Source organism: Leucopleurus acutus (genome assembly GCF_964270905.1).
Source record: "Leucopleurus acutus genome assembly, chromosome: 9".
NCBI classification, from domain to species: Eukaryota; Metazoa; Chordata; class Mammalia; order Artiodactyla; family Delphinidae; genus Leucopleurus; species Leucopleurus acutus.
Window position 1 is genome coordinate 49,141,204 of NC_139144.1, and position 16,609 is coordinate 49,157,812.

Here is a 16,609-nt window from a genome sequence, read left to right on the forward strand (position 1 = left end):
TATATTATAAACACAAATTTATTACCGTAAAATTTTCAAAAATGACCATCATAAAATTTAGAGTGAAGAAGAATTTTTCAGTGTATTTTATGCAGACACTTTCTCTGATTGTCCGAGCGACATATATACTAGTGTCTCAGAAGATGACAGTTTTTCAGAATATAGTCCTGATTCAGATGATGTGAATATTCGACCCACAAAAAGACAAAATACCTTAGTGATTGATTTTGATATGGCAAGTGAAAATGAAACTCACAGTGCTGGAGAATGCTCCTTTGCTTCTACAGAAGAGTGGAGTGAAGACAACATTTCATGAAAATTAGAAGATCTTACAGGTGTGTCAGGTGTAACTACTGAATGTAATAACTTGCAAAGGGTTAGTGAAATAACAGAATTAATTTTTGGTAATGACTTTTTCGAGTTGGTCGCTTCTCAAACAAACTTGTGTCACCAACAGAATAAAAAAATCATATAAAAAGTATGATAAGACTTTAAAATGGACTGATGTAACCAACAGTGACATGAAGAAGTTTCTTGGATTAATAATTTTGATGGGACAAATAAGAAAGTCACATTGGAAAGAATATTGGTCGACTGATCCCTTACTTTAAACACTTATCTTTCCAAAGATTATGATGAGGCGAAGGTTCAAATAAATAATGACATTGCTTCACTTTAACGATAACTCAGAAACTCCACTTCCTACAGACAGAATTTCAAATGTTAAACCTCTTATGGATTATTTTCTACCAAAGTTTCAATCGATCTATATACCCAAACAAGAGCTAGCACTTGAGGAGGCAATGATAAAGTGGAGAAGACGACTCAGATTCAAAACCTATAATCCTGGAAAACTTGAAAAATATGGAATTTTGGTCAGGATGGTTAGCGAAACTGCACATATATATGCAACCTTGAGATTTACATGGGTGAAGGAAAGAAACTGCAAGAAACAGTATTATCAGTCCTACAACCTAATCTTGGTTCATGGCACCATATTAACCAGACAATCTTTACAACAGTGTGTCCACATCTGAAATATTGTTGAAAAATAAAACCAGAGTTTGTGGGACTATAAGAGAGAATTGTGGTCTACCAAACCAATTAAAGGAGAAATCTAAAAATCTACAGAGGGGAGAAATGACATTCTTACGGAAAGGAGAAGTGATTCTTCTCATAAGGAAAGACAAGAGGCTAGTCCGCATGGTGACAACTATTCATGATGCCTCCATAGCATCTACAGGAAAGGAAGACAGGAGGACTGGCCATCAGATAACTAAGCCCACTTGCATATTAGAGTAAAATAAATTTATGAAAGGAGTTAATCGATCCAATCAATATCTGGCAAACTTCAATATCCTCCGGAAAACTCGAAAATGGTATAAGAAAGTGGTTTTCTATTTGAGTAATTGCAGTTTATTCAATGCATTTAAGATTTATTGTAGCCTTAGTGCACAGAATAAAATGACTTACAAGCAATTTTTGTTAGCAATAAGCTAGAGAATGGGTAACTGACCATTCTGGTGAATGTAGTGGTACTCCCGCACCTGGTCCTTCTTGTGGCATTTCTAAGAGTCCCCTGAAAAGATCCACCTTGTCGACTATCAAATAAAATAAAAGAACATATTCTAGAGGAAATAACACCCACAGGAGTTAAAAAAAAAAAAAATGCCACCAGAAAGTGTAGAGTCTGCTCTTCCAGGGGAAAGCGCAGTGAAACACAGTATATTTGTAATAGATGTTCTGTTCCCCTGCACAGAGGTGCCTGCTATACTGCCTATGGCACTCTAACAAAATATTAGAATGCTTTAGTAAGACATGTTTAAAGTTTCAAATAAATACATTAAGTGCAAAAAAAGTTGTTGATATTTACTCAAACACGGGTGTTTCAATATTCACTTACATAACAAATTGCTGGCCACAGGCATTAGTCTCTACAAAAATCCCTGGGTCAGTAATATGTTAAAATTATTCCTTTAATTGAATATATTCAGTTTTAGGGGAAAATCATTATACTGCCACTGATTTTGTTCTTTTGCTAAGAGTTAATACAAACGTCATCACATATCAGATTATATAATAGGCCCAGAAACTAGAAATTGAAATTCTTGACGTCTTGGTTAAAAATTTTATAGCACTTCAAAAATTGAGATATACGTACTTCATGTAACATAAAACTAACCATTCTGAAGTGTACACTTCAGTGGTTTTTAGTATATTCAGTATGCTTTGCAACCATCATCACTATCCAGTTCCAGAGGGTTTTTATCACTCCACAAAGAAACCTTCCATCTACTAGCAGTTAGCAAATCACCCCTTATCCATCTCCTAGTAGTCATTAATGTTTCTGTTTCTTCAGATATGCCCTTGGGAAAATCTTTTATCTCTGCACAAAATGGCTGTCTCAGATCTGTGATTTGTTTTTCATTCTTTGTTGCCTAATCAAACTGCCCAAAACTTTACCTTGGTGTGTGTGTTGTCAGCAGCATATGTAATATGTACAATAGAGGGCATAATAGAGAGTATGAAACTCTAAGAGATCTCACTGTCTACATTTACTTCCAGTTTTAGATCTTCCTCATCTTTTCTTTCATTAATTTGGTATTTACTTATATAACATGCCAAATTACACATACTTTGAACTTAATTTGAAGACAGCTAATGTTTTCAGTAATCAATACAAGTCAAAATAGTATTATAAGAACCATCTTACTTTTTAAAATTTACATCTAATTATAGGTTCCCAAATTCTGGTCCAAATTTGTGCTCTTCTTTAGTTGCTCCATTCTCTGTATGCCCATACACTCTGTTCATTTCTCAGATAATTTTATTTTAAAATAGAGATTCAAATGTGTTACTATGTTTCATTGTGATTTATCTGTTTACATGTCTCTGAGTGGAATATGAACTCCTTGAAGGAAGGCCTTTGTCTCCGTATGTTTGATTTTCAGCACAGTGCCTAGTACATGATATAAGTTAATGTTGTTGAATGAAGGAATGGGATTTAAATATACAAACGTATGTATCAAAATTTACAATAATACCCAATAATGTATCTATATATTACACACTATTCCTCTATTATACTACATATACATATACCATGTCAAGTTTTATGTAGTTCACAACTATATTCAAAATGACTTATTTTGAACACCATAAAATGTTACATATATCGAGTTTTACACAGTATTATAATAACCTCTAAACTAGTTATTACACACACACACACACACACACGCAGCACAATGTTTAACAGGTTATTTACCACAGCTTAACCGCAAGACAGAAGAACACTGAACAATGGAAAAGCTTGGAGATTAAAGTCAGGCAAACAAATCTGCTTTTGGGTTGTCTAGCAGTACCTCAGTGACGTAGGCTATTTCTTTCTGAGTATTGTGGAGACATTTAATACCATGTTTAGGGAACTGGTTTAAGGGTGGAGTTAATCTAATTTAAGGGCCTGGCACTTGGCAGGCTTTTAACGAACTTTAGCCGGTACTTCATCCCTCAGCCTAAATCAAGTAAAGGTGGGTTTTTTTTCCACACGTTATGAGTCTTTTCCAGTCACGGAAACCTACCCTGTTCTCAGTTTGTCAAGTCAGAGGGTCCGCGTAAGACGGTAAACGCACAAAATAATCCACCTTGCTAACTCTGAAGGGCTGCTAAACCCGCAGGAAGCGCTGGGCGGACCTCCAGTATCCCAGCATCCCTCGCGCTATCCGGTTGCTCTTCTCCCGCGTCTCTATGATAGAGCCGGCCTGGGAGGCTGCAACGGCGGTGGGGGCTGTGGTAAGGCGAAGTGAGAGGTCCAACTTTCTTACTGGACTGAGAGGTTTTGGCCGCGGAGGGTCGCGATGTCAGAGAAAAAACAGCCGGTAGACTTGGGTCTGCTGGAGGAGGACGACGAGTTCGAGGAGTTCCCTGCAGAAGGTAACCGGCTCGCCCGCGGCCTCTGGGCCGCGCGGACAGTGACTAAGGCCTCCGAGTGGAGGCGGCGCGGGTGGAAGGGCTCGGCCGGGAGGCACCCGCGGGAAGTCTGGACCCCCGCTACTGGCTCTCAAGGCTCTGCACGCGCGACCCTCCACGACCGACTTCGGGTCGAGGTGTCACGGTGGGACTCACCTCAGCGGTGAGGCTAAATGCCTTCTGCTTCCTCACTGGGAGGAGCCACGGGGACCCTGGTTGCCTAGCCCGGTGTCCGGGATGGTGGGGCCTTTTCCTCTTCAGCCCGGTTACCGCCACCTCGTTCATGTCTACATAATCCCTTTTCCCTTTATTTATTGTTATTGTTATTATTATTTGTTTTAGCAGTCTTACTTTGCCTTGAACCCTTCCAGAATTAAATTGTTGTTCCGAGTTAGGCCGATGCTGCCTACATTTAGGACTTAACATATGAAGCCTGTTAAGTAGAACGGGAGGATCAGGTGTTAGTGCTTAATTCCCGTTATTGCCTTCCTCTTGTTCCTCATTAATTTTTGATCACTTAACTTCAAACTAACATAAGTTTAAGGATTTATAAGACCCTAAAACGTCTACATTTTTATTAGCTTCATGGTTACCAAGAGGAACTTTAGTTTTCTCATTGTAGATAACAGCAAATAGCTAACATTGTTTGGGTGGTTGCTTGTCTGAGTATTTTGCTTCTATTAACTTAATTCATTTTCACAAGCCTAGTAAGTAGGAGCTGGTATTTACATTTTTCAGATAAAGAAACTGAAGCTTGAACAGTTAAGAAACTTGCCCAGTGTCACGTAACTGGCTAGAAATGATGGACACCTGGCCCAGTTGACACTAGCACTCTTAAACTCTTTAGCTGTACTGCTTCTGTTTGTTAGATCATTGTTGCCAATCAGGGTTTCAAAATTGTTGGTTTTATCAACTAATTGCTATGCGTGAGGTAAACATTTATCTTATAAGAAAAGGAGGTTACTATTGGGTGACCTTTCTGAAGGTGTAGGAAGAGAACTGTGGTTAATGGTTACAAATCTGTTACATTAGTTACTGCTTCACCAAAATGGTCCTGAGTTGTACTCCCTCATGATCCTACTGTGCATAAAGCCACAAAGCTGTAACATTTGTTATTTTTATTTATAGTGTACTGGGTTGTTCAGTGGAAGACCTTGGAGCACATACTACACAAACTCGTAAACTAACCCAAAGCACATCTATTTTCAGTTCTGGGATTCATTATGTATTGTGGGGATTGTTTTTTGTTTTGGTAGTGGATTTATCTGTGCAGACATGTTTTCTTGATCTCACTTTCAAGTTGGTTCATAATCCTCCAACAGTGAGCTATGTAGTAAAAAACTGGCTTGAGATCAGGATCTGCTTCTAACGCAAACTTCATATTTGATATAGTTAGCGTTTATTGTTTATCATATACAAGATACCATGTTAGGCACTTTATCTACATTATATAGTCTAATTATCACATCTCTGAAGAAACTGAGGCTCAGAGATTTTAAAAGCTTGCCATTAAGTGGTCGTCAGGATCTGATAGGTCTTTCTGAGTCCCCAACCCAAGCAAACTTTAACTTGAATCCCTAACGTTTAGCAAAGTGCCTGGCACATGGTAGATGGTCAGTAAATGCTTGTCGAATGAGTGAACCTGTGTTTAAAATAAGTAGTCGAGAATTGACTGCTTAAAAAGGACCTAAAGATAACTGGGCCTGATGATACATATGATGTTTCAGCAACTTTCATTTCATCAGCTTTTGCAGAATATGTAATTCTTGTACTAAGTTTATGTTGGGAGCATCAATTTGTTCAAAATGTTGGTAGTTACCTAGTTAAAAAAAAAAAAAATCTCGTTAAAGTTAAAAGGAAAAGCAAAGAATATTTTTTCTGAAGACAGACCTCCCACAACAGACTGGTTTATTATCATAAGTAACTCACCATTTATTGGTCACCTTACAGAAAATCTGTCATCTTCAGGTTTGAATATGTAGAACCTCATTCATTCAGGAGATTTTCTATTTAGAATGAGCGGTAACATTTGAAATGCTTTTGCTTGTTTAGGTTTTTGTGTGTTTCTTCTCTGGTTTTTAATTCAGACAGGTAAAGTTGGAGAAGCAGTACTTTGAAACTGGCCTGTTTTGAATCTTTCAGTATTTGAGTTTTCAGATCAGTTATTAGTGCCCTGAATTACCAAGTCCTTTGCCTTCTTTGGAGATTCTTTTTCTTGTGATTGTCTTTATGTTGAATATGCCATTGACAGACTCACAAGTAGATACAACTTAAAATTGCCTGTAATCATCTAATCAATCTAGGGGAGGTCTTACTTTCAGTGGCCCATTGGGTCTCTGTGTTTCAGAAAGTGAATGATGTCCATCGTCTAGGGTAGCTTGCAGTTAAGAGCCTGTTACATGAAAGCATTACTGAAATTATGTGTCCCTGGTTTGACTACAGAATTGTACATTTTTTGAGGGTGTTGTTGCTACATCTTATTCCTGATAAGAACTTGTTTGGTAAGATGTCAATTCAGTCATTATAAGGAAGGGGAATTTCTGTTTTGAAAAGGAAACTAAGATAATGCGTTTTCATGGAGGCTTCATTGTTTCTTCTGAATAGCTCTTCTTCAGTGTGAGGTGTGACGTGTGGGGTGATTTTCTGAAGGTGCAAAGAAATAAATGCTCCTTTTTTATCATTTGGACTGTGGATCTGTGTTACATTGGCAGTTCCTCACAATTCTAATTGGTGGATGTGTGATCTGGTCATTAAGTAGGAACTGTTAAAAATCATGTTTAGGATCTTTGTGAATTCTGCAACTTCTTGACTGTTTAAACTCATTGACTATCAGATTTGTTGGAAGACACTCAACGTTTTGGGAATGATTTAATATAATTTTGGAGGCTTGGCATGGTTAGAATTTTAGAACTGGAAAGCAACTTAAAAGTCTTGAGAAGCTAGAACTTGTCAAGATCATACAGCTAGGTTAATAGTAGTAGGGTGGGGCCTAAAACTGAAATACTCTATAATTTATTTGAAACTTCAAACAATTTTTCAAATCAGACATATATTGAAAAGGTATTAAAATATTTTCATTAATCTCATTTCTCTTACAATTAGAAGTGGATGAGAGTGAAAATGGGAAGAACAAGTGGGCCTTTAATTTCTTTTATTCTGTTCTTCCTATGCCAGAATTGAGAGATTTCTTTCCTTTTTTTGAGGGAAAGAATATTTAAAATGAACCTGAGTTTGCCTTCAGAAGCAATGGTGTTTACAAGAGAATACTATTATACCAAGTAGTTTATAATTTTTCTATAATCACTGGAACTGCTGTGTTATCTGAAGCAGGCTGGCGGTTCCCTAATGCTGCTAGCATTCTGGAATAACTGAGGCACTCTCGCCTGTGCCTATCAAAGTAGGACATCTTATAGTGGTTCTTAACCAAGGAAGTATTTTGGGATATCACATTCACTTGTCAAGTAAGAAAGTAAAATAACTGCCAGCATATAGTGGGTAAAGTTCAAGGATTTTAAATACTTGCTATGCATAGACCAGTCCTGCACAAGGAAGAATTGTCCTATGAAAAATGCCACTGAGAAATATTTATGTGCACATTGGATACCAACTGGACTAAATCCTCAACAAAAGAGTTCCTTAGAATCTTAAATGTAAAAGGTAGATACAGTTAATACTGACTATGTCAGATACTGTACTAGTCAGTTTACCTAGAGCCAAAAGGGCTTTGGTATTTTCAGTTATTAAATGTAATATAGTGGACACATAAATAAATAATAATGTCACATATTTAAATTATGTGGTGGTAGCAAGAAATGAAGAATTCATGTTACTAAAATCTTTTAAGAAAAAAGATAAATATAATGAATGGTAAAGTGCCTATTCGATGTCCATTCATGGTAATCATATGCAAGAAGAAAATTTTTGAGCTCCAGGATGGAATAAGCATGATGAATCTAGGATCAGACCTAGGTTCAAAATCCACCATCCATCAACTTTGTTTTCCCTCAAAATTCACAATTTTATATGTTGTAGAATATGAATACAACAGAGAAGTCATTACCACCAAAAAGGTAACAAACATATCCATCACCCCCAAAAGTTCACTGGTGTCCCTTTATAATAATCTCTCCCTGTCAGTCCTCTCCACATCCCTTCCCATCCCCAGAAAGTCACTGATCTCCTTTTGACATGATAGATTAATTTGCGTTTTCCAGAATTTTATATAAATGGAATCAGACAGTATCTTTTTCCTCAGGCATCTTATACCCAGAATCATTATTTGGAGATTCATCCATGTTGTTGCATTTATCAATAGCTTGTTCCTTTCTCTTGCTGAGAAATATTCCACTACATGGATATACCACAATTTGTTTATTCTTTCACTTTCTGATGAACATTTAGGTCATTTCCTGTTTTTTTTCCAATTACCCTTTTTTTTCCCTTACAAATAAAACTACTATGAATATTCATGTAGAAGTCTTTGTGTGAACATATGCTTTCATTTCTCTTGGTTTAGCACCTTGTAGTGAAATGACTGAGCGGTACAGTAGGTTTATGTTCAACTTTAAGAAACTGCCAAGCTGTTTCCAGTGTAGTTATACATTTTACATTCCCACAAGCAGTGTATGAGGGTTCTAGTTACTCTACGTCTTTGTCAACACATGGTCATTTTAATTTTAGACATTCTGATAGGTGTAGTGGTATCTCATTGTGCATCAGTTTTTAACTTGTCGACTTGTACTAGTTACTTAAATCCTTTAAAATATTTTTGCAGCAAAATATGTAGGATAATTGTACAAGTAACTGCTTATTTAAAATTTAAACCTATGAAAAGTTATAAATTAAAAAGTGAAAGCACTGTTTCTCGCCAACTTTCCCCAAAAACATTTCTTATGCTCCAGTATAATCACTGTTAAACAGTTCTTTCAGTGTCCTTCCTGAATTTATATATATGTATACATATATATATTTATTTGTGTGTGTTTGTATATATCCTCACAAAGGACCATATTACATATACAGTTTTTCTTCTTTTTACATTATATATCTTAGATGTGTGTTCACATTAATATAAACATCTATCTCATGCTTTTTAATAGTTGTGTTCTACTAGTCTACTGTATGCACAATAAATAATCTATAAATATCTATTGATATCTAGGTGGTTTTAGGTTTTTTGCTTATTTTTATGTTTTGTTTTTTTCTGTTACAGAATATGTTGCAGCAAATATTCTTACGTCTTACATCTTTGTTTTTGTTCTTATTTATAAGATAAATTCTTAGGAAATTCCCAGATCAAATTGGCAGGTTCATTTTAATTTTTTTAATATAATTTTTATTTTGAAATAATTACAGACTTACAGAATAATTGAAAGTACAATACAAACAACCTTTTTTTCCATGAGCCAGCCTGATGTTCATCACCCCTAGATATTTTAATGTGTATTTCCTACAAAGACATAACCTCAGTACAACCATCAAAATTGGAAATTAACACACAGGTATATTACTGTCATTTAGTCCATAGGTCCTTTTCAGGTTTCTTCAGTTGTCTTAATAATGTCTTGATTAAGAATCATGGATTACATTCAGTTGTCATATCTCTAGTCTTCTTTAGTCTAGAGCAGGTCTCTGTTTTTGACTTTTGTGATTTTGACACTTTTGAAGATTACAGGCCAGTTATAGAATGTTTCTCAACTTGGATTTGGCTCACGTTTATATATGATTCGATTTAGGTTCTGCACCTTGGCGGGAATATCATAGTAGTGATGCTGTATTCCCATTGCATCCTGTCAGGTGGAACATGATTCTCATTTATTCCATTGCTGCTGATGGTAACTCTATTAAGGTAGTGTCTGTGAGACTTTTCCATTGTTAGATTACTGATTTTCCCTTTGTAATTAATAGATATTTTACTAGGAGGGACTTTGAAACTGTGTAAGCACAGTTTTCCATTCATTATCAAACTTTCAATTTATTCATTTGTGTATTTATATCAATATAGACTCATGAATTTTCATTTGATGGGTTATAATTTGTTGCTATTATTTATTTTGATATTCAGATTGTCCCAATTTGTACATGGGGAATCCCATCAAGCTGTCTTCTGTGACCTTTTGACAAGTCACCATTCTTTGTGCATTTCCTAGCATTCTGACACAAGTAGGTATTCCAAGCTAATCTTATACTTTTCCTGTTCCAGTCCTGGAATCAGCCATTCCTTTAAGGTGCATAGCTTTCAGTGGAGAATGATATTTGGAAAGTAAGATCTTACCTCCAGTTGTGCTGATGGCTTTTGGGATGCTGTCAATGGAAGGAACTAGGAAATAGACAAATGTATGTACATATATACATCTATTTATGTATGTGTTTGTATAAAACCATGAGTTCACATAGGTATCTCTAATTTACAGTTCAACACCACAGGGCTCATTCTAGTTTTTTCCCTTTCCACATTTGTAACTTTCTTCCCCAGCAGTGAGAAACCTGGCTCCCATTATTGTAAATATTGGGTCATTGTCTATTAGGTCATCCTCCTCCCTAACCAATGTTTGTTGTCCCCTACACCCACAGATCCCCTCCTTATCTCACTTTGGCTTCAACATTCTATGCTAGGCCACTGTCACTTCTCCCTACTCCAGCATTGGATGGTTTCTTGACTCTGTCCTGGCTATGACACACCAACCACACAACACTGCCCCTCCACAGGAATGCCTTCCTGGCTCTGCTTGGGCTCTGACACCTCATTCAGGACCAGGTGCATTTTGAATTTTGACATATTCTCAAATTACCTTTTACAAGGGTTACACAAATTTCCATCTACAGGTCACCTTTTACCTGCACTCCATATTAAACATTTTAGTCATTACAAACCTGAGGGATGAAAATGGAATCACATCATTTTGATTTGGATTGATTTCTTTGAGCAAGATTGACCATTGCGTTTTTCCTTTAATTGTTACTTTCTTAATCCTCAGTTCCTTCATGTAATTTGTGGGTAATAATCAGAGTCATGTAACGATTGTATGATTGTATTAGTCTGTTTGAGCTGCCATAACAAAATACCATAGACTGGGTGGCTTAAACAACAGAAATTTATTTTCTCACAATTTGTAGTTTGGGAAGTCCGAGATGGAGATGTTAGCCTGTTCAGTACCTGGTGAGGGTTCTCTTCCTGGCTTGCAGACTATTGCCTCTCATCATGTCCTCACAAGGTAGAGAAAGAGAGCTCTCTGGATTCCCTTCCTATAACAACACTAATCTCATGAGGACTCTACCCTCATGACTTCATGCAACACTAATTGCCTTCCAAAGGCCGCATCTCCAAATACCATAACATTGAGGGTGGTTAGGACTTCCTCATGTGAATTTCAGGATTGGGGGACACAAACATTCAGTCCATAAGAATGATATATGTGTAAAATGTGTAGCATAGAGTTTGGCACAAAGTTGGTATTCTGTAAACATTAGGCTCCTTTTTTTCTCCCTCCTAATCTACTTAGGGATTTGGATTTTGCATGATGTTTGGTATTTATTTAATTTGAACCATTTTCAACAAATATTTTGTAATTTTAGATGTATCCAAAATTAAGCTTGTTGAGCTTGAGAGTTATTTGATTATTTTTTTAATATTAAAAACTTATAAATTAAAAAATATTGTCAAAAGTTTTTCCAAAAGTACTTTAAAAAATAGTTTGATTATTCATATAAAATATAAAGATACATAACACAGTAGTATGTATTGTTTAAGGATGCATACAAATGTACAAGAGGTATAAAGAGACACAGTGGAATGAACCCCCCCCCCCCAATCAAGATATTAGTGCTTGCCAGGGGGTTGTGAGTGGTGTGACTCAGGATATTAAACAGTAAAAACTACTTTGAAAAGCTATTTGATTAGTTATTTAACTGGTTCAATGGAATGAAGAAGCATTAAGCAATTGTGACTGGTGTTCATTGTTACGTAGTAATGTTGTTTTTAAGCATAACTCATTGAAAGACATGAACAGTGAAAACAATGAGGGGAAAATAAAAGTTTCAAAAACTATACTTACACTCTTCTGAAGTATTAAAAATTTACCAGATATCTTTTTTTTCCAGTTTTGTGCTCTGTTATTGATGTAATGCTTGGTAGAAATGGTATCTTTATTCTGCAACCTGTTTCTCTTTTTACCTCCATCACCCCTTAAGTTTCCTTGGAGTGATTAGCCCATAATAAATGATTTATTCTTTCGATATATGTTTGTAGAGTGCTTCCTATACACCTGGCACTGAAAGGTGCAGAGCGAGAATGATTCTAGCTGCCGTTTATCGGTACAAAGTGCTTTAGGTACATTGTTTTATGTAATCCTCATAGCAGCCTTATGACAGCTTTATACTTGGGGCTCAGCAAAATAACTTACCAAGGACAAAGTTAACTAGAGGCTGCACAGAGGCAAATTTGACTCTTTAGATAGATATTTGTCTTTGGACTTAGTGATATAAATGTCAATGGAGATTAGTAAATTTTCATGCCAGACTTGAGCTTTTTAGTATTTTGCAAGTGCTTATGCTAGGAGGGGGCACTCCAAGCCTTTCTCTCCCCACACCCAAGTAAACCAGAACACCTTTGCTTTTGACTGTCTTTTTCTGTTGGGTTTCTGGGTAAGATTTCACTTGGTTTCCTTCCAGTGGAAGCAGGTGGTGGTGGTGGTGGTGGTGGTGTGGAGATTAAACCACTGATAGTAAAGTGCAACAGCAGCTGAAAAGAAGGGGAAATTATTTCCAGTTGTGTACCGCATGAGGCCGCAACATTTGAATAGAGCTTTCAAAAGGTAGAAGTGTAGGAAAGGGGTTTCCAGAAAAAGGGAAGAGGAGTAGATGCTTGGAGGTAGAAGATCAATGTGTATGTGTATTTTATTTGGCTGTGAAATAGTAGTTGTAATTACACAGGTAGTTTGGAGCCTAATCATGGAAGGCTTTAAGCCAAATGACCACTTTGGACTTGATCCTTAGGTAGATGAGATGTGGAGGGGGGCGTTGTTTGTTTGTTTGATATGTGTATGTTTCCTTTGGGCAGTAGGCAGTTTAGGAAAAATTAACCCAGCAGAATTTGAAAGGATAGAAAGTCAGGGAAGCTAATTAGCAAATTGTTGAAATAGCTTAGGTGAGGACTAAGGGCCTGAAATAGGTTGTTATTAGGGAAGAGTGATGCAAGAATTACAAGGGAGCTTTGGCAGCTATTTTGATAGTAAGAAATCAGGGATTGTGATTTTGCACTTGCATAATTAATGGAAGACTGATGGTTGAGTTCACATTGGATACTCTTTCTTTTTTTTTTTTTAATTAATTAATTTATTTTTGGCTGCGTTGGGTCTTGGTTGCTGTGCGCGGCCTTTCACTAGTTGCGGCAAGCGTGGGCTACTTTTCATTGCAGTGCGCGGACTTCTCATTGCAGTGGCTTCTCTTGTTGCGGAGCACGGGCTCTAGGCACGCGGGCTTCGGTAGTTGTGGCACGTGGGCTTAATAGTTGTGGCTCGTGGGCTCTAGAGCGCAGGCTCAGTAGTTGTGGCTCATGGGCTTAGTTGCTCCGCGGCATGTGAGATCTTCCCAGACCAGGGCTTGAACCTATGTCCCCTGCATTGGCAGGCGGATTCTTAACCACTGTGCCACCAGGGAACTGTCCTACATTGGATACTCTTGCCTCAATAAGATGGAGGATCAAAGTGAGAGAATCAGTATGAGTGTAGGGCATGAGTGCTTGGAAAAGATTAGAATAACTAATGGCTTTGAGGAATTTTATAGAATTAAAGGGAAATAAAAGCACTAATCAACCAAGAGAACCAAAGTCAGCATGTTTGTAGTGGAATCATTCTGATATATAATATATGCGCGCACACACACACGTGTGTGTGTGTGTATAAGTCGTTTTGGACCTCTGTTTCAGACTCAGAACCACAAACAACTGAAAGTTCACCAATAGTTTGGTAGCAACATCGTTTAACAGTTGCTTTTGGTTGGTTGCTCTGAAGTACCCCACTGACATGTTTGGTCCTTGTTGGAGAAAATATAAGTATAGTACAATGGTGCTATGCTAGTAGTGATTTCTTAGCCACTGAATAGACATTAGATTTCTAGGGTATATAGATGTTTTTGTATCATGATAACTTACAGAAATGAAATTTTATAAAAAATTTTAATCTGTTTTATACAGCTTAAGCAGGAACATGTGTAAATTTATCTCAGAATGACTAGATTTAGTGTGGCTTTATTATCACATTTATCAGTGTAATGGTGCTATTTGCAGCTATTGCTGTTTCACCTATAGCGGTGAATGTACAATTTAGAACTTTTTAGAACTTTCCTTTGTTTGTTTTATATTTTTCTTCATGTAATGTTCTGTATATACATGCACATTTTTTATTTGAAGCAACTTTGTTGGAGATTAGTTTATTTATATTCAGAGTAGCTTTACTGTTAAGGAATGAATGAGAGTTTGATTGATGCTCCTGAAAATCGCTTTAAAGTAGAACATTTGCAACCCTATTTGGTATAAATAGAATTTCCTCTTTAGTTTTCTCCAAAGTGGTATACTTTATACTTTTTAGAAATTTCATAAGGTATGTTGGAGGGTGGGGGAGAGTAAGTACTTTGAAAAACATTGAGAGAGAACCATTTTTCACACTTAAATGTTAAGGTGATACTTAGATGAAGTATGTGGCATCTTTGGTAACTCAGATTTGTGAAATTTAAAGCTAGTCCAAGATGTAATTCTCACTGGCAGATGTGAACAAAGTCAAATTTGGGGGCAAAGTCTCAAATAATTTAGAATTGCTAGACACTTATGTATTAGGCATCTGTTATTGGTTATTTCCAATTCTGACTTCTTGAAATATGGTAATTTTTTTTACCAGTACACATCTGGAGGCCTGCACACTGAAGTAAACACAGCTGTGGTTATTTAAATGATTAATCACAATCCTGGCAATGCATTTAGTGTTGAAGATAAAGTGTGTACTTTATAGTCATCTACGTATTGAAGGAAGACATTAGACATAAATCAGGTATCCTTGTTTGATTTTATTATTTTGCCCTTTTAAAAAAAGCTGTTTCTGGGTTTAATGCTTTAAAAGTAAGTGATTAAATAAAATTGCATGGTTAACAGTGCAGTGTTATAATTGAAAAGTAAAACACAGTTCAGAGATGCTTTGCAAGAGAAGTCTGCCAAATCCAGAGATTACAACAGTCACATGTTTTTTATGTTCCCCTTCATTTAGTTGAGTTTACATATATTGTAGTTTATATATATTGTAACGTGTATAATATGGAGGACTTATAAGTGTTGGAAATAAATTTGGGGATGTTATACCCTATCACTTAAACATTTTACGTAATATAGTTCAGTACATTCGTAGTTAATAAAGAAAATCTTTAAAGTTTCCACCTCAAATGGATTATAGATTCTGGTTTGTCTTTGTATGCTCAGTAGTGTCGTAATTGTAAAATGCTGTATAATAATACGAATGAAATACAGAGCTACTGTCATGAATCTTTTTGTGAGTGTGTTCTACCTAAAATCGTTTTTTTTTTTTAATTTATAAATTTATTTATTTATTTATTTTTGGCCGTGTTGGGTCTTCGTTGCTGCGCGCGGGCTTTCTCTAGTTGCGGCAAGCGTGGGCTACTTTACGTTGCAGCTCGCGCGCGGGTTTCTCATTGCGGTGGCTTCTGTTGTTGCAGAGCATGGGCTCTAGGCACACTGGCTTCAGTAGTTGTGGCACGTGGGCTCAATAGTTATGGCTCACGGGCCCTAGAGCACAGGCTCAGTAGTTGTGGCGCACAGGCTTAGTTGCTCCGCGGAATGTGGGATCTTCCCAGACTAGGGCTCAAACCCGTGTCCCAGGGAAGTCCTCTACCTAAAATCTTGCTCATAATACTGTTTTCCCTCCATTCATGAGCCAGTTTATTTTTCTTGGGACTTTATTTCTACCTTCTTCCCTTTCCTTTCCTTGCCATTAAAGTAACATGAGATGGTTGTTACCAGAGGGAGAGATACTTGGTGCTTATGCTGAATGATCATCAGAATTCAACTTGATAAACTAAAAATTGTACCAGTTTTAAAATTTTGAAAAAGATACTGTTCAGGGACTTACTTCCCTGGCAGTCCTGTGGTTAAGACTCCACGTTTCCTCTGCAGGGGACACCAGTTCAATCCCTGGTCGGGGAACTAAAATTCCCACATGCTGCTGCGAGGCCAAAAACAAAAAAACAGAAACAAAAGAAGACCGTGTTCAAACTCGTATTTCCCATATTACATAAAGAATTTGATTGGTTTTTTTCCCCTAGCCTTTATGGAGTTAAGGATTGGACCTCCTACAAAATAAGTTATTGAAGCTGTTACGTTTCTTGTTCTAGATTCTCTGAGACAGTAGGGTACAAATTAACAAGTATGTTTTTTTAGTCTCTTAAAGTTAAAAGAATTAAAGTCAACTTGAAGGTATTTGAATGACATCAGTATTAACAATATTGAAATCAACTTTTTTTTTTGGCCGTACCATGTGGCTTGTGGGATCCTAGTTCCCCAGCCAGGGTTTGAACCTGGGACCTCAGCAGTGAAAGCACAGGGTCCTAACCACTGGACCACCAGGAAATTCCCTGAAAT

General features: G+C 36.8%; 1 protein-coding gene across 2 annotated transcripts in view; it reads left to right on the top strand.

Annotated features, from left to right (window-relative positions):
• The first annotated feature begins 3,757 nt into the window (after window positions 1-3,757).
• SEM1 (SEM1 26S proteasome subunit) overlaps window positions 3,758-16,609 on the top strand; it is a 40,556-nt gene continuing 27,704 nt past the window's right edge. For both annotated transcript variants that reach the window (XM_082846473.1, XM_082846474.1), the window contains exon 1: window positions 3,758-3,933. In XM_082846473.1, coding sequence (XP_082702599.1) covers window positions 3,858-3,933 — 76 coding nt within the window. In that variant the 5' untranslated portion in view covers window positions 3,758-3,857. The remainder of the gene's footprint in view (window positions 3,934-16,609) is intronic.